We start from the raw sequence: 18370 nt of genomic DNA on the forward strand, positions 1-18370 counted from the left end.
AGCTCCCATGATCCCATCTGTTTCGGTCATGCATTCAGCTTGCACCGGCAACAACGTCCCAAGTCGTACCGTTGTAGTACAAAGCAGAAGGATTACCAATTGCTTTCGAGGACTGCACTACTCCTGTACCAAAAGTTAGTTTGAGGCGAGTCACAGTGCAAAGCTCGTAAGAGTGGTACCGTCTACCATGCCACATCGCACGTCCAGGAAAAGCTGGTGCCCGGCCCGGTGCATTGTTTCTTTTCAATGCCTATGTTACAAACGCTGTCCAGGTTTCTTTCCCATCTACGGCGCTCAGCAGCCACCATAGGGAAGCGGGTGCTCAAATTACTTATTTTACCTTTGGCACCTGCACGTTTGCGGATCGGTTGCTGGTTGCATGTATGAATGCGCGCAACATGAACAAGAGATGTCACTGTTCTAGCAACTAAGTTTCGTGGCCAAACCTTTTTTTTTGTATATTCCACGCAGGTACATGCTTGACCACCCATATTTGGGACAATATGTTGCATTACTATGCATTTTGTGCCCGCCAGACGAATGGGTCCTAGACATTAGTTTAACAAACCGCCCTAGCTAACCCCATTGCGAGATTCTTGTGTGTAACATGAAATATGGTGCACTAAACCGATCCGGACGAGCTCATATGCACGTAAGTAGTAACTCTTATTCGCACAAGAAAGAGGAGCGGTATATGTATGGTCTAAATATCCTGACCACATGCAAGATGGGCCTCGAGTCACATTTAACACCTTGTGCATGTAGAAGTGCATGCTCTAGCCAATGCAACCAAAAGACCGATCTAATGAAAGAGACTAGATAGCACATTATACGTCAACACTCCTCCTCACGTGTGGCTCCTTTGGGCCTAAACGTGGACCGAAAGTGGGCTGCAATTTTAATTGCGTCAGCCGGGTCTTGACCTCAAGACCCCTTGGCTCTGATACCATGTAGAAGTGCATGCTTTAGTCAATGCAACCAAAAAACCGATCTAATGAAAGAGACTAGACAGCACATTATACGTCAACAGTGCATGCAAATCTTCAATGTGATTAGCTATAGGGCATTCTTATCCAATGACATGGAAGCACATCCTCTTGGTGAAGTCAAAATGTAATTTTGCGGCATATTATGTTAATTGCACACGGCCGGTTAGGTGAAATAGATATGTTTATAGAACAAAAGATTGTGTTTATTCTTCTAGTTTTTGCAAACATCGTATGGTTGTGCCAATATTTTTTACTCAAGGTAGATTGATCAGCAAGCATCTAGCTACCGGAAGTAGCTAGGATCCCTAGACACCTTTGCTCGTTAGTCAAGAGGAGCATGCACGCTGCATGACGTCGTACGCGTCTAGCTAGCCCTGCCCCTGCCAAAGGAGATCACGCCGGGCGGCAGGGATCAGACCGGTGCGCAGTTACCAAGTTTAGCTGGGATATGTAGTATCTGGTGCTTCATTTCTGGTGTGTGCTATAAAACGAACCTTTCTTGTACCGCTTGGCTTACCATGGTCGAGACTAGCTAGACCACACAGTACGTGCTACACATCTATATCTCTACAAAAAGCCCGTGTGCAGACAAATCAACCTTGGCAAGAATGAGTTACATATATTCATTTACACCCTTCTAAATATTATTTCAAAGTTTGCATGCATATCGCCTGTCTACGTAGCTGCACTATATATACCACTAGTTAATTAGCTCTACTCCAGTCCGTACGTAGAGTACGTACTCATGCATGCAGTTTGCGTCCTGCTTGAAGGCACCACATAGAAATAGAATGATAGAATCGCATGCATGCAGTTTCTAGCAGGGTCCTCTGAAAACGACATGGAGAAAACAGATGCCACCTCTGAAAACGACATGGAGAAAACAGATGGTCCTCTCCCTTCGAAAATGCTATTCACGGTACGAACAAGGCACCGGTGCTTTTATTGGTCTGATCCCTTTGTGTTGAAATTTTTTGTCAGAAAAGGGGTACTTATATGTATGATCAATGACGCATATATACAATGGTGCTCATAGCAGTGTGAACAGGGGTTAAGAGGCATGCATGCGCTTGAGTGCTCCTGGATCCATTCCGTGTAGTAGGCTGGTAGTTGCTTTTTATCTAGCTTACTGGCTTTAGAGAGAATAAAAATTCGTGAGGTTTGAGATTGTTTGTGAACAGGGAACGAGAGGCTGCTTGTAGTAGTAGTAGTACTCAAACGTGCATTAGTGTTTTTTTTATCTTTTCTGAACCACGAGTAATTTATACCAACATGCATGTCTAAGCTGAGACACTAGTATAGTGCTAGCTATAACTTTGTATTTCTTTCTTCCACTACACCACGTACGTACGTGGCTAGCTAGCCATGCATGGGGGGGGGGGGGGGGGGGGGGGGGGGGGGTATATATACATGCAGCAGGTAGCAAGCATATCGCCATCACTCGTTCAAGGATGCATGCACATGCATCGTTGTGTGTTATAGATACTAGTTGACTCGTTGCGCCAAATGGCGCAGAGACCTGCTATAGCCATGTTGTCGATGAAAATAGTTTTATTTTTCAAGGACATATTTGATATTGGTAGTAGAAAGCCCATGTGCGAAACCATGTTATATTGAAAATATATATATCACGCTACGAAATCCTAGTTTGAGAGAAAAACATTTGTATAACATGTACAGACCAGTTAAGGAAGCATTGTTTTAGTTGAAAATATGGTTATCACGATGAGAAATCTGAGTTTGAAAAAAAAAACATATTTGTATAAGATGTATAGATAGGTTAAGGATGTATTTTTTAACAGTGTTTGCACCAAACTTTTATTTTCCATGTGCACAAAAAGAAAAACCTCATAGTGTTGTGCATATGAAGGCATAGGTATTTGAAAAGCCCATATGCTACCAAGCCCAGCCCATGAACAATGGTGTGTGTGAGCCATTGCGCCAAATGGCGCAGAGGCCCGCTGAATCCATGTACACATTGAAAAAAAACATCAATGGTTTTTTTTTTTTTTGAAATTAAAAACATCAATGGTTTAGTTGGTTTTGTCGTGGGCAAACACACATGGCAACAAATTTAACCCCCTTTAATATAAAAATGGTGGCTTGTTGTCTACAATGAGTACATACACATTTTAATTTGGTAGTACGGATTCCCATTGCAGCCAAATTGAAAGTACACACATAAAACATGGTAGGTCAAGCTGAAAGTAACCGTACTATACTATATAGCATCAATCCAAGTTCCTGTGTGGTTGATTAATTGTCCTAGCCCTGCTGGCATAAGACTCTCCAAACTCCTTGTCATGTAGGAGAGACAAAAGGTGCTTCAGGAAAAAAGACCATAGAACATAAGACCGTAAGAGCCGACAAGAGACGTAGGTAATCCTAAGCGGGATAGTAATGGACAGCCGCTGGTATAATTCTGTATAAAGATGGAAATCAAAATTGAAATAATCTTTCAACCCTGAACCATCCCAATATTTATGGAAAGAGATGGTGCTAAAGATGCAAATACAGCAACATGTACAGCTAAAGAAGCCACGCACGTCTTCTGTCTTGTTTGTCGTTCTAAACAAAAAATCAAACTGGCAGCGCCACCAACAGACTATAAGAAAGTGAAAGGTACATTCTTTATCCAGTTGGCGCCTTCAAACCCTATTTTTTCCGCTCGCAGCCGTCGTGCCCTTCATGGCCTCCTGCGGTTCTACCCCGGGCCGACCTGGCCTGCCGCACGCTCCTGCAGACAGCGCGATGTGCACGCGACGCCCAGGGAGAGGGCGCGCCCGCACCTAGAATCAGTTGACCCAGCTAACATTCATGCTGCAAGAGCGCACCGGTCATTGGCCATACAAATTACCATGCGATCAAAATCGAGCAGCAAAATGAACAGCGAACATCCAACGCCCCATACGAAAAATACACAAGACTGGATTGACCAAGATCTAACGACCGCTAAGCACAGAGACCCGTTGAATTCATGTGTGCATTGAAAAAAAACATGTATTAGTTGGTTTAGTTGTGGCCTTGTGGGCAAGCACATATGATAATAAATTTACCCACCCCCCTCTCAATAAAAAAAGAATGGAGTCCTGTTGCCTACAATAAGTTGTACATACACGTTTTTAATAATAATATAATAAAAAGAATGGAGGCTTCTTGATAACAAATTTACCTATTGCGCCAAATGGCGCAAGGTCCCATTTCAAACAAAGAATTATTTGAAAATGCTTGTCAATTTAGCAATACTGAGGGTCTTTTAGTAATTAAATTTTAAGGAAATGTAGCTTTGATATGTAGTGCTATGTTAGGTGGAAACTAATGAGGCATACAATTCAACGCACTAATTTTTTTTTAATGCAGACTTCACTGGTTTCATACATATAAGCATTATATAAGATTTCACTATACATAAGGATGTTTTTTTTGTTTTACAGAAAAAGATACATTGTTATTTTTATTAGTAGTGCAAAGAAATAACTTTGTGGGAATTTCTCCCTTTTGTTAAACCACAGCTTGACAACATGAATATAAATATACATGATGTATTCATATTCCGGTAATATATAAGGAAGCAACTTGTTGGCAATAGAATCTTGCCTATTTTCAAGATGGCTTTCACAACATGAATATAAACATATATGACTGAGTCACGATTCAATAATATAAAAGCAAACGCTGGGCTGGTAACAGCACTGGCCTGTCTCTGAAATGGCAGTAAATTACAACACACTGCAACATGGATCCCCCAAATTTGTTTTTGCTTTGGAGCAGAATAGAGTGAAGTGATTTCTCCCATTGTCTTCATAAGCTTTCTTATCAGCTTGGGTGTGATTTCTTTCTCCTATTTATGGATCTTGGCCTGCAATTTTCCCTTCCAATAACTGACCTGTGAAAAAGCTAGTGCTAGTAAACAACAAGAAAAGACTGTATCAACCCCATGGGTAACCAGCTGGACTCATAACAGTACAGTTCAAATTAAATTTTGTACACAAAACATCAGCCATGTTCCTGTAATCTATGTGAATGACGGCACTTGCAGACAATGTTTCTTCCAGTCAATTGATGCTTCCGAGTCATGTCCGTGTAGTGTTGTCAAGGTTGGATCATTGTAAACTTCCAAATCTTTACTTGGTAATCAAGCAGGAAAGATGCTATATGGATATACAGAAAGATGATCTAATCCTCAGTAATTTTCTCTTGGGAGTAATTTCAGATTTATAAATAAGGCCCTGAACTGCTGCATATCATATATCTGTAAAAAAGAGTAGTTTCTTTCGGGGTTTTTTGAAAAGCTGCTGAGGCCAAAGCCTGGCTGGAGGCCAGAGAACTGCTGAACAAAGAGAACAATAAGCGAAGCGCTATGATAGGAGACAGGAGAAACACCAAAGATACAGTAATCAGTGAGTAAAGGGAAGAGACAAACCTTGACGAAGAGAACAAAGAGGGAGCAAGCTCACCAAGTCTGCTAAAAATCGATCAGGTAGAACATAACACCAGCTCCTGATATGTCAAGAAGTACAGATAAAGCCATAATAGTTGAAGATTAAATAAGCTCCACGTACTACCATGTAAACCAGAATGGAAACCACAATATACATCTTATATGCATATATATATACTCGCTAAAAAAACAGAGAACACTTTATGCGCATCCACATATACTTACAAAAAATAGAGGATGTTTAATTGCTCACCTACTATCTGTATGCATCCACACACTCACTCAAAATTTCATTTTTCGAATTTGCTAGCCTGCTAATTGCATTGGGACAAATTTGTAGAAGAAGAACCTCACCATCCAAAGAACCAATCTGGGAGATAAACCAATGGCTGAGGAGGTAGCAATTTGGGATGGGTGATCACCAGAAGGGAAAAACTAAAAACAAGGAAAAGGAACAGATCACCAGAAGCCACCGCCTAATGAGAGAAGGCAAATATACATCTCACCAGAATGTAGGCCTACACTACAGGTGGCTAGCATGGACTGCAACTAAACTGATGAATTGAGTTACAAAGGTCCAGCATCTCCTGATACCCTATGAACATCAGATTATTATGTTCTAATAAAGCAAACATGGGAACACAGTCAATTTGTTAGGTATCACACATATACAATGTCAACCAGCACTGGACAGCCTTATAATCAGAGAACAAGGTCTGTCTCTACATTTTAACAGGAATACCGTGTGTTCATTTTACATCACAATAATTTGGGGGCCTGAAATATCACAACAACAAAAAATCAAACACGTAGGTGGCAGTGCCATCTACTCATGCCTGATGTTCTTTAGCTATACTATCATAACTTCATAAGGCACCTCTATCCAGTTCAGTGATCGTTGTAGGCACTCTTCCTACAATAGAAAATGCCGCAAAAACTTAGCTGTATAACAACAAACAACTTTATATAACAACCTAGCTTTATACCAACGAACAAGAGAGGAAGTGGAGGCAAACCTGAACCGTCTCGAGCTCCTTGCTCCTGCTGCTCTGTCGACCGCAGCAGCCGCTCCGCTGACCCCTGCTGCTTGCGGCCTCTCCAGATACGCTCTGAAAATAAATCATCTCAAATTCTTAAGGTAACGGTGTCATTTCAAATTCTGACCCTAATACTATAGCTTTGTAAACGGTTCATCTAAATAAGCAAGTAGGACTCAACTAAGTACATAATTTAAGCCAATACAACATACCAAAGCATCAAAGCGTAAGTATAAGAAATAAAAGGAGGGAGAAGGGAGGGACCATACCACCACAGGAACCAAATCGAAGCACCATACTCCGAAGAACCGCATGGCTGCAGCAAGGCCATATTGTCATGGCGCAGATCAGATATTCCTGGTCACACCACACCACGTGCATTACCAGATCAATCTTGAGTCCGAAACACCCTCTAAAAACTATAAGAAAATATTACATGTTACCATGGAAGTTGAGGAAAGGATGAAGAAAAATAGCAAGTGTGTAAGAAAATCTTGAATCTGTAAATTCATGCCTGAGAAAATGAATTGAACATTAGCTCTGTACATTCACCAAGATACATGCCGCAGGCGCCCGAATCATTGACGTACGCCGACGATTGGCTTCCTTTCGTTGCGCTCACCGGCGCTCGCTGTTGCCCAGACGGCGAGCCTGCCCCAACCGCCGACCCCGCCCACATCTGCCACTCCTTCAAACCCTGCTGCTTCTGCCAGCAGCCGTCGTGCCCTTCATGGCCTCCTGCGGTTCTGTCCCGGCCCGACCCGACCGCCGTCATGCACCCTAGCGACGGGAGGTGGTCGGCCGTGGTGACGACGAACCCCAGCTCGCCCCCGGCGTCGTAGAGGGAGAAGCTGTCAGCGCCCTGGAACCGAACCCCCAGATCGGGGCCTGGAGTAGCCGCTCCCGCTTCTGTCGTCTCGCGCCCGAGCGCCGCCGCTTCGCAGCTCGACGCCGCCACCTGAGCGTCTCCGCCACCGCTGCTCCTCTCGCGCGACGGCCGACGCAGAGATCAGGAAGGGGGAGGAAGCTAGAAGAGAGAGGAGGAGACGAGTGGGTGTGGCGGTGGTAGGGATCTGTGAAGGAAGAGGGAGGCGGAAGAGAGGAATGGGTGCGACGGTCGTGAGAGGGAGAAGGAGGGAGGAGTGCGTCAGATGTGGATCGGGAGCTAGGGTTGGATGGGCTCCTCTCTCCAGCCGCAGGCAAGCCAGGGGATGCGCGACGTGCGGCGCGCGAGGAAAGGTTCACCCAGCCGAAGATTACCCAGCCAATGCAAGCGTGAGACGAGCCCACTTGTCATTGGGAAGTAAAATGACCGCGAGGTGAAAATTGATTTAACTGCAAGTGAAAATCCAACGGTTCAACTGAGTTGGAGAGGTAGATCGGACGGCCAGCGAGGCCCCAATCGGAGAGCATCCTTATAGGTTTAAACTAGTTCACCCGTTGCGCCAACCCGCTAAAGCCATGTTATCAATGAAAATAGTTTCATTTTACAAGAACATATTTGATATTGGTAATAGAAAGCCCATGCGTTAAGTCATGCTATATTGAAAATATGTTTATCACGCTGAGAAATCTGAGTTTGAAAAAAAATCATATTTCTATAACATGCATAGACCAACTAAGGAAGTATTTTTTTTAAGTTAAAAATATCGTTATCACCATGAGAAATCTGAGTTTGAAAAAAAAACTTGTTTGTATAATATTTAGACTTGTTTGTGTGGCCCATCCGGAGTCAGGCTTGCATCTCTTTTCCTATTATTAAGGATTTCTCTGCATACATGGTTACATAAATGGACCGTTACACCAAACAACAAACACGGATTGTTTTGAAAATTAAATTAAGTTTTAGCACGGAGGAACAGTCCAGACTTGAAACAGCAGATGCAACCACTTTACAAATTCAAACTCTTTAGCAACCATTTATGATTATGATGTCTAATGGAACAAGGTGTCAATTTAGACTAAAGAGTTATTTGAAATGTGTTTCATTCGTTCTTTACAAAGTGCTAGATACAATTTCAATGCACATAAGAATTTTCAAGCTCATTTAAAAATGTATTTTCATGCATATATAACTGAGTCATACTCCCTCCGTTCCGAATTACTTGTCTCGAAAATAGATGTATCTAGAACTAAAATACATCTAGATACATCCATTTCTGCGACAAGTAATTCTGAACGGAGGGAGTACTTCCTAATACAAAAGCAAGTAGGTAGGCCTGTTTTAGAGATTGTGGTAAATTACAGTTCATTATTACACGCAAAATGTTTTTGCCTCGGAGCAGAACACTGATATCTTTGTCTTCATATCCTTTTCTTCTCAGAGCTGGAGTGTGATGCCTTGCTCCTATTCATGGCTCTTGACCTACAATTTTTGAACAAACTAAATTAGTTATTCATTCAATGGGAAATCTGAAGTGGGGATTACTTCGCCAATATCGTTAGCAAGTTTATGAGGGAAAAGAAAGCAATGTAACTTCCAAAAGCAAAGGTAAGAATGAAGTACATACTGTAGCTGGGAAAGTAGGAACATGAGCTGCGACATGTTTCAGAAAAATGGTCGAGGTTCCCTGATCCTAATAATATGAGCTGCGATTATTTTGTCAGGGACTCATGGCTGTATATAACTTTCACAAGCAACATCCCATATGTGACAACCTACCTTCGACCACAAAGCTATATAATCTATATAATGGTGAAAAATGGAGCTTTCGATAACCTGCATACCTATTTTTCCTAAAGCAAAGCTAAGAATGAAGTACACAGTATTTTAACTGGAAAAGTAGGAAAATTAAATCATATACTCTGAAACATATTGCAGAAAGAGAAGTGTGAAGCACACTTCCTTGAAATTTGAACATAAGCGGACATATATTTTTGTTGAGCCTGCTATATATCTATGGGGAAGCATGGATAAGAAAAGATAGAAATTTAGAAAATGTATGCAAATTCGAATATATATTTTTCTAAAATCCCATGGAAATGTGTTGGTCCACTTGGTCTATCAGGTTGGTGTATTTCAAAAAAGCAAGTCAGGCAGCTAATAGTTTGGATAAAACCTCTATCGATAGTAGAAAACAACTTCCAATGATTCAACTGTACATACTAAAAAGTTCGCCAGGAAATGAGACGAGCCAGCAAAATACACTAAGTTACAGAAGAAGCACCTGAAATACAATAGTGGCAGTTAGTTTGGCAAGAAACCTGCATATATTTGAGTGCAATTCACATCCTCTAGGCCATCGTTCTCACGCATTTTTTCCTAGTAAGTAGAAAGCATATACAAAGTATGAAAAGGGGATACAGATTACACAACAAATAGTAGTTTCAGAGCTTTAGAAGGCCGTCCAGTTTTGCATAGTATGCTTTCACCTATGGAAAACTGGACGCTGTACTACTAATTTCAGAGTCAAGACATATTTCAATCTCTAAAAGAAACCTGACACGAATCATCTGCTACTCTAGAAATTTGATTTATCACAGCTAACCAACATGGAACGATCATCTGACTTTCTGGCTATACTAACGTGTAAATATTTGGCAGGTATAGACTATAGTGTCAACCATACAGTATTATTTGCAAAAGCAAGGAAGGTTGCTGTAGCTAGATAAATGACTCGTTTCAAGTTGACTGCCAAATTTTTATTACGAAGTGGATGCCTACTAATAGCGCATCTCGGGGAATCACAGTGAGATTGAAAGGCCTGGAGAAATGCAAAACGGCAAGATAAAATTCAGACATTGGCATAGAGAGAAACTAATAGAAAAACATGCACCATCAATCACTCACCAAGGTCAGCAGCTGGACAATAGCTGAGCTGCCGTAGATGGTTACCAAGTAATGAACAGAAGGAAAATCACTACAAAATAACCATGAGAGCACCAAACTATCTGCAAACATGAAGGCCCTTTCTTGGATTAGACAGGACGAGTACGCCATGATGATCCAAAGAACAAAAATATGGATTTAAATTTATAGAGCAATGCTAGGAAGATATTGTCTTGAAGAACGGAAAGTAAGAGAACAATAAAGCAAGCAACGAACCTGCAAAAATATCCTCGAAATTTTGCGTGAAAATCCATCGAATATATCCTTGATCGCATATTTGTCTCTGTCGAGGTACTCTACAGGAAGGTTCTCCAAAAAACAGAGTAAAGTTGTTTTTCCTTTTTGAGAGTTTGATAGCAAACCTGCAATGCATCAAAAAGGGATTAGAATTGATAAGAAAATAAATCTCTGCTATTTTATAGTCGAAGAACATGCTTCAATCAACAAAAATACAAAAACATTGTAATTTGACGGTGTAAGGAACCTGCAGTGATATATTGAGCCATAAACTACTTTGCAATTATATATTGAACCATAAACCTGAAGCTCTACTTTGATGCCAATATATTTATAACTGGGAAAGTAGGAAAATGAAATCATATACTCTAAAACATATTGCAGAAACAGAAGCATGAAGCACACTTCCTTGAAATTTGAACACAAGTGAACATTCATTTGGAATATGTAGCTAACATAAACTTAAGCAAGACTATTCAAATGATCATGGTACATGGTGGATTTATCATAATTGATATTTGGCTGGAAGTGGATAAGTTCTCTAGTTATTCTGAAGCTCATTTTCAGTAGTCAGATAAATCGACCTGATTTCCCAGCTTAGACGTTTCAGACATGTCTCACAATATGATGTGACCATGGGTTCAATCCCATATTCAATTATGTACAAAGAGAGGCCCCATTTGGGTACAATCTTGGAAAGCTATTTGGAAAAGAGAGGCCCCATTTGGCACATACTGATACATTTAGATCAAACCCCATGTGTAGTGGGCGCAGCAGTGGTTGCAAACAAAGAGCCTTACCTGAATGTGAAACGATGCTTAGCATTCTGCCTCACCAATTGATCTGCAAAGGATCTTCAGAAAAGAGAACATATTAGAGAGAGGGAGGATTAGGCAAATGTATATAGCAAAGCATCTACAGTAATGTCATCACACTGCCAGTTTCAATTCACGCAAAACAATTGACAATTTAGTCAACAAATAGCTTCAAGTTCTCATGATCATAGTTGATTTCATAATCTAGTCCACCATGTCGATGCTCTGAATATCAATTAAAAAAGTTCATTTGAAAGGGTTATTTTAGACTACATAACTTGAAATGGTGTAGCAATTAAGTACTACAGCAGACCGAATAGTAACAGGCAAATTATAAACAATGCAGTGCAATGCCCTTTTCCTTATGATGGTGTTCCTTAGTGTAACCTACAAACTAAATCGAGCATGACAACAACTATGTTACCTATTTTTGTGCTACATATAGACTGAAACCAAGTAAGATAATGTAACCTGACAAGAAGTACAGTATCGTTGATAACAGAATAGAAATTGAGAACTGGTCATTCCAAACAAAAACAACATTGCTAGTGCTGCAAAAATGGATAATCCAACGTCAAATAGTGATGCCTCCGTCAATTAAATCCCTGGGAATTTTCCTGCAGATAGCATAACACAAAAACAAATCTCAAAACACTGTACACCTCAGTAGAAATCCAAAAACTGCACTGGACAATGCCAGCGAAAAATTCACACCCCACCGACAATCATTAGACCATAGCGTAAATTTTGCATTTTCATTGTTAAGATCGTTCATAAATATATCATCTATAGTGCAGTTCTCCAGAAATAGACGAGCTAATCATTCTGTTCTACAAAAAGACCTAAATCAGTACTGCCGACTATCCATGCTCGAAGTAAAAACATCAATTCATAGCTAATCCCCAAATACAGATAGTAATCCAACGAAATCAAAACACCGCAGTCACCAAATATGGAGATCTGAAGATCGGAAGGGAGGCAGATGGTACCTGTAAAAGTCGACGGACTTGAGCTTGCTGGAGGAGTGGCCAAACGCACACAACACACATGCAGCAAGCAGGGCAGGAGGACCAGGGAGAGCAGGGATTCGGAGGAAGTTACCTTGCCGGGACTGGATTCCTGGGGGCAATGGTGGAGCTGACTCTCGGCGGCGGCCAGGGCGACTCCACGCGGCGGCCAGGGTGACTCCATGCGGCGGCTAGCAAATCCAGGCGGCAGCGGTGGCGAGGCCATGTGGGCGCTCTCGATCCAATCAGCGGCGGCGAGTAAGATTAGGAGTGGTCTTCTCCTAGGCTCGGGCTGATGGCATCCCTGACGTCGCATCGAGGGCAGCGGCGTTGGAGAGGAGGGAGCAGGGAGGAGACGAGGTGGAGGGGGCTCGAGGGCGGTGACGTGGGAGAGGAGGGAGCAGGGAGGAGACGAGGCGGAGGGGGCGCGGGCCTGACGAGAAGGGTTGGCGCGGCGGCTAGGGTTTTGACCCTTTTGCACGTTCCACAGGACGAGCGCGGCGCTCGGGCAGTGGGATCGGGGCAAATTTGACAATTTTAACATGAAAACGAAATAAATTCACAGAATGAACTGGGTGCGAAACTATTTCACACCCCTAACCCTTTTGTGTAGCGCCCGCCACGCCGGCGCCACACCCTACGGTGCAGCGCCTAGCTCCGGGGCGTTGCACCTCTGTCCACCGTGGCAGCCCATGGGCCTGCACCCAGCAGTGCAACCCCTTCGAGCTAGGCGCTGCACCTGTAATGTGCAGCGCCTAGCCGCTAGGCGCTACACGTGTAATGTGCAGCGCCTAGCGGCTAGGCGTTGCACTGTGACTTATCTGCAAACGCGCCAGCTCTCTCCTCCCCCACCCTTTCCATTGGCAGTTACAGAAAAACAGGGCGGCGGTCATCTGCACTCCCCCTCTCAATCCCCTCTCCCAAATCCTTCCGATCCGATGATTTGGTCCGTGCATTTCTTCACCAATCCATCGTAGAAGGTACTCTCCTCCGATCTCATTCTTTCTATCCATAGAAAATATTATATTTTGAAGATTTGGGGAACCCTTATTTGAATCTTGCATGTATTAGATTTGGGCAACTTTTGTTTGAATCTTGCATATATTAGATTTGAGGAACCCTTGTTAGATTAGAATGTGGTTTGGATAGATAGGTTGACATGTTATTTATATAGTTTGGATATATAGATTGACATGGTATGAAGTAGGCCTAGTTTAGTTTATTTGTACTAAAATTATACTCGTATTGAGAAAAATGCTTTGGATACATATGCTTTGAATCTTGCATGTAGTAGGCCTACTTTAGTTTTTTTGAATTGAAAAGATAATCGTGTTGACAAGAATGCTTTGTTGAAATTGTTAGGATGGTTTGGCTTCTCGATGATCATTAGGACAAACAACACCGGTCGTACGCTATGTCGGTGCAGCAGCGGGTAATACTGAAAGTGGCCGGTGTTATGAATTTCGTATGTTTTTTCAAACACAAATGCCCCATATGTAATGTTATGATTTCTTTGTTTGTAGGAGCTTGCACCTCTGAAGCTTCGGTCTCATGGGATCAGCCTTGGAGGGATGCGCTATGATAAGCGGTACACACCTTATGTTAGGGAGGCAGGACTTCTCCCTTTCATTGAGTTGGTCCGCCGGTCGACGCCACCCAACAATGCTGCAGCACTCACCGCGCTTATTGATCATTGGAGACCGGAGACACACACTTTCCATCCTCGGACCGGGAAGCTGTCGAACTTAGAACCTTTAGCAATCCTGTTCTTGTCGTCTGCCAAATCACGGTGAGAGCTTGGCCTAACCCCAAGAGGTACACATTGGCCACCATCTACCACGGCTTCATCCGCGAGACTAACATCCTTGAACAATGTAGTCCGATGATCCCGACCAAATACCTTCTCGAAAGCTTCGGCCTCCTTCACCGTGAACCCCTCCGCATCAACTTGTTCATCGGGACCATCGTCATCCGAGTCCGATGCATATGCACGGGGAAAATGGATGGAATGGTCCATTGTCTCTTGCAAATGATATTTGTCGAGATCACCCACATTGTTGTCATGGAGATCAACTTCATTGTCATCGTCCGCATACTCATCATTGTCCTCTTGCAAAGATTCATCTTGGTTGTTTCTATAAGGGCTCAATGTTGGCCTCACTTCTTGGGTCAAAAGAGGTTCAACAATTTTATCTCGCTTCAAGGATGGGGGGCTATTAGCAACCAAAGGGGAGGGGTTCCGGTTTAAGTCCAAATGCAAACTTGAATCAACCTTCTTCATTGCAAATAACTCAAGAGCCTTGTCTAGTGATTCGGCCACCGTCTCCTTGTATGCAACCCAACGTTGCTCCGAGTTTACACGCACACTACTAGAAAAAGGGCTATAGATGGGATTGACACTAATGGCGCACCAGACAAGCCGTGCGTCATTAGTATATACTAATGGCGCACCACCTTCTGATACGCCATTAGAGATGAAACTACTAATGGCGCACCTGGCCCAGGGTGCGCCATTAGTATCAAAAAAAAATTAACTAGTGCGCCTGTCCAAACATACTAATGGCGCATCCAGACACCGTGCGCCATTAGTAATTGAAACTACTAATGGCGCACCAGGGCCAGGGTGCGCCATTAGTATCAAAAAAAAATTTAACTAGTGCGCCTGTCCAAACATACTAATGGCGCATCCAGAGACAGTGCGCCATTAGTAGTTGAAACTACTAATGGCGCACGTGGACCAGGGTGCGCCATTAGTATGAAAAAAAAATTAACTAGTGCGCCTGTCCAAACATACTAATGGCGCATCCTGCACACGGTGCGCCATTAGTATAAAAAGTTTTTTTTAACTAGTGCGCCTGTCCAAACATACTAATGGCGCACCACCAGGAGGTGCGCCATTAGTAACCTGGATTACTAATGGCGCATCTAGAGTTGGTGCGCCATTAGTAAGTGGGCAGCAACAAGATATTTTGGACAGCCTCTCCTACCCACACTCACTTTCTCCCCACTTCATTCTCTCCACCTCCTCCTTGTCTCGGGTGCCTCCTCTTTTTCACCTCATTTTCACCATAGATTCATTCAATTTAAGTGGTTAAATTACCTTGTTTTGATAGGTAAGTAAGGGGGGAAGCTATATTTATGTTGTTCTCCCTACAACAATGTGCACATGCACTTTTTATGGCCTAGCTAGATCTATGTATGTTCGTGGTGTTGCATATGTTTGTGGTGTTGCATATGTGTTTGTGTTTGGAGGTGTATCGGTATTTGAAATGCGATAGTTGCCAATATTTTGCCGGAATGTTGATTCATTTCCGTTTCGGCGAGAATTTTGGCATTAAGCATTCTTTTTGTCCTATTTTTAGGGAAAGTCATGCCAAATTTTTTCTTGGTTCTAAAATATCGTTTTGCTCTACCCCGCAGGCGACCATGGTCCACATGATGACCGAAGGCATCGTGAATAGGTTTTTGAGGTCCGCGAAGGCCGAGATGCTTCAAAAGAACGAGACGGAGATAAGATGTCCGTGTCGAAGATGCAAGCTGAAGAGCCTTATTGCGGACCCGGAATCCTGGCAGGTGCGGGACCACCTGCTCTTGCGTGGTTTCATGGATGGCTATCGGTGGCAAGGTGATGAAGATGACTACGAAGTCGTCCATGGGGGCCGGGCAAGAAATGATGAGGAAGGGCAGCAAGACAACCACCGCGGCTCGGGCGGGCGAGAAGACGAAGAATCCCCAGGAGATGATCACGACGGTGATGCTGTACACAGTCATCATGTAGAAGATGCGGGACATGATGATGAGGAAGATGCCGGAGCAGACGACGGGCATGATCATGAAGATGATGATGCCGGCGGAGCAGACGACGCTGGACCATCGATGGGCTGGGTGCAGGACCCTCATATTCAAGAGCTGCTTCTCAAGCAGACGGATAACGCAAGAGCTGCCGCCCGAGAGAAAGCCAAGATGGATCAACTTGAGTTAGACGCGGTTACTCCATTGTATGAAGGATGCAGGCCCGAGGATACCCGCCTGAAAGTAACGCTCATGGCTCTGGAGATGAAGGTAAAACACAAAATGACCGACGCATGCTTCGACGAGAACATGCCATTCTGGCACGAACGTCTTCCCAAGGGGAACAAGTGCCCGACCAGTTTGGAGGAGGCGAAGAAAATCGTGTGTCCTCTGGATTTACCGCACGTGAAATACCATGTGTGCATGAACAATTGCATCATTTATCGGGACGAGCACGCGGAGTCTACCATATGTCCGGTGTGCGGCGTCACTCGATACAAGAAGAGGAAGAAAGCTCCTCGAAAAGTGGTGTGGTACTTTCCGATCACTCCTCGTCTGCAGCGGTATTTCGCGGACCCTAAGGTAGCAAAGCTCCTGCGTTGGCACGCGGATAGGGAGGAGAAGAAGCGAGAAGATGACGCAAATGATCCGGAGATAGATAAAAAGACAAGATGCTGAGTCACCCTAAGGATGCGAGCCAGTGGCAAGCGTTGAACTTCGAAGACCTAGAATTTGGGAACGATCCAAGGAACATCGTGCTGGGCGCGAGCACCGATGGAGTCAATCCGTTTGGCAGCCAGAGAAGCACACATAGCACCTGGCCTGTGTTTGTGTGGATGTACAACCTTCCCCCCTGGTTGTGCATGAAGAGGAAGTACATTCACATGAGTATGCTAATCGAAGGACCGAAACAACCAGGGAACGACATCAATCTATATCTGGGGCTGCTGAAAGAGGAGCTAGACACGCTGTGGAAAACGCCAGCCAATACGTGGGACGCCGCAGAGAAAGAATATTTCCCTATGAGAGCCGCGCTGCTCACGACGGTGCACGACTATCTCGGTTACGGATATCTCGCAGGGCAGGTGGTCCACGGATTTTCTGGATGCGTCAGGTGCATGGATGACACAACGTATCGCCAGCTAGATAGAGATCCCGGGTCTTCGAAAACCGTGTTCATGGGACATCGAAGGTGGCTTCGCGACGATGACCCGTGGAGAAAACGCAAGGATCTATTCGATGGTGAAACCGAACCCCGAGGACGCCCGCGTACGAGGAGCGGCGAGGAAATAGACGAGCTGTTGAAAAATTGGAAAGACTGTCCACTGCCGGGAAAGAAGCAAAAGGCGCCAGAGCCGGGAAAGAAGCGAAAGGCGCCAGAGCCGCTGCTGAAGGTATGGAAAACGAGGTCTGTTTTCTGGGACTTGCCGTACTGGAAGATCCACCGTGTGCCTCACAGCCTTGATGTCATGCATATCACGAAGAACGTGTGCGAGAGTCTGCTTGGTACCCTGCTCAACATGCCAGAGAGGACCAAAGATGGGCCGAAAGCAAGGGCAGACTTGAAATCAATGGGCATCAGGCAGGAGCTTCACGCTATATATGATGATGATGATGATGATGATGAGGCGAAGCAGGACACGGAAAGTCGTCGCAAAGGCAAAAAGGCCAAGAAGACCGGAAATGACTACCCTCCCGCGTGCTTCACTCTAAGTCAGGAGGAGATCGAGCAGTTTTTCACCTGCCTCGTAGGAGTAAAACTTCCTTACGGTTACGCGGGGAAGATAAGCAGATACCTAGACCTAGCGAAGCTGAAGTTCAGCGGGATGAAGTCTCACGACTGTCACGTGCTGATGACGCAGATACTTCCAGTTGCAATCCGTGGGATCATGGACGCGCACGTCCGTGAAACGCTATTTGGCCTATGCAACTTTTTCGACGTCATCTCTCGGAAGTCTGTTGGCGTGAGGCAACTCAGAAGGCTACAGGAAGAGATCGTGGTGATACTATGCGAGCTTGAGATGTACTTCCCGCCCGCATTCTTCGACGTTATGGTGCATCTGCTGGTCCATATCGTGGACGATATCATCCAACTCGGGCCGACGTTCCTGCACAGCATGATGCCGTTCGAAAGGATGAATGGTGTCATCAAAGGATACGTTCGCAACATGTCACGTCCAGAGGGAAGCATAGCCAGGGGATTTCTGACCGAAGAGTGCATCT

The 18370-nt window shown here is 44.1% G+C and overlaps 1 protein-coding gene across 13 annotated transcripts in view; it reads right to left on the reverse strand.

Annotated features, from left to right (window-relative positions):
• Nucleotides 1–6079: 6079 nt before the first annotated feature.
• The window catches only part of LOC109733531 (uncharacterized), a 28430-nt gene continuing 16139 nt past the window's right edge, over nt 6080–18370 (reverse strand). The window contains exons 1-9 of one of the 13 annotated variants that reach the window (XR_012184233.1): nt 11334–12835; nt 10513–10658; nt 10258–10358; nt 9635–9729; nt 8978–9043; nt 6982–8832; nt 6737–6886; nt 6447–6539; nt 6080–6343 (exon numbers count right to left, since the gene is read on the reverse strand). Coding sequence is in view for 1 of the 13 variants with exons in the window: in XM_020292752.4 (XP_020148341.1) it covers nt 6297–6343; nt 6447–6539; nt 6737–6824; nt 6982–7242 (489 nt within the window). In the remaining 12 variants the exon portion in view is untranslated. Of the gene's footprint in view, nt 6344–6446; nt 6540–6736; nt 6887–6981; nt 10359–10512; nt 10659–11333; nt 12842–18370 lie in introns of those variants that run through there. The other 12 variants (XR_012184229.1, XR_012184231.1, XR_012184234.1 and 9 more) reach the window with 12 other exon arrangements.

Source organism: Aegilops tauschii, chromosome 5 (genome assembly GCF_002575655.3).
Source record: "Aegilops tauschii subsp. strangulata cultivar AL8/78 chromosome 5, Aet v6.0, whole genome shotgun sequence".
In the NCBI taxonomy this organism is placed as follows: domain Eukaryota; kingdom Viridiplantae; phylum Streptophyta; class Magnoliopsida; order Poales; family Poaceae; genus Aegilops; species Aegilops tauschii.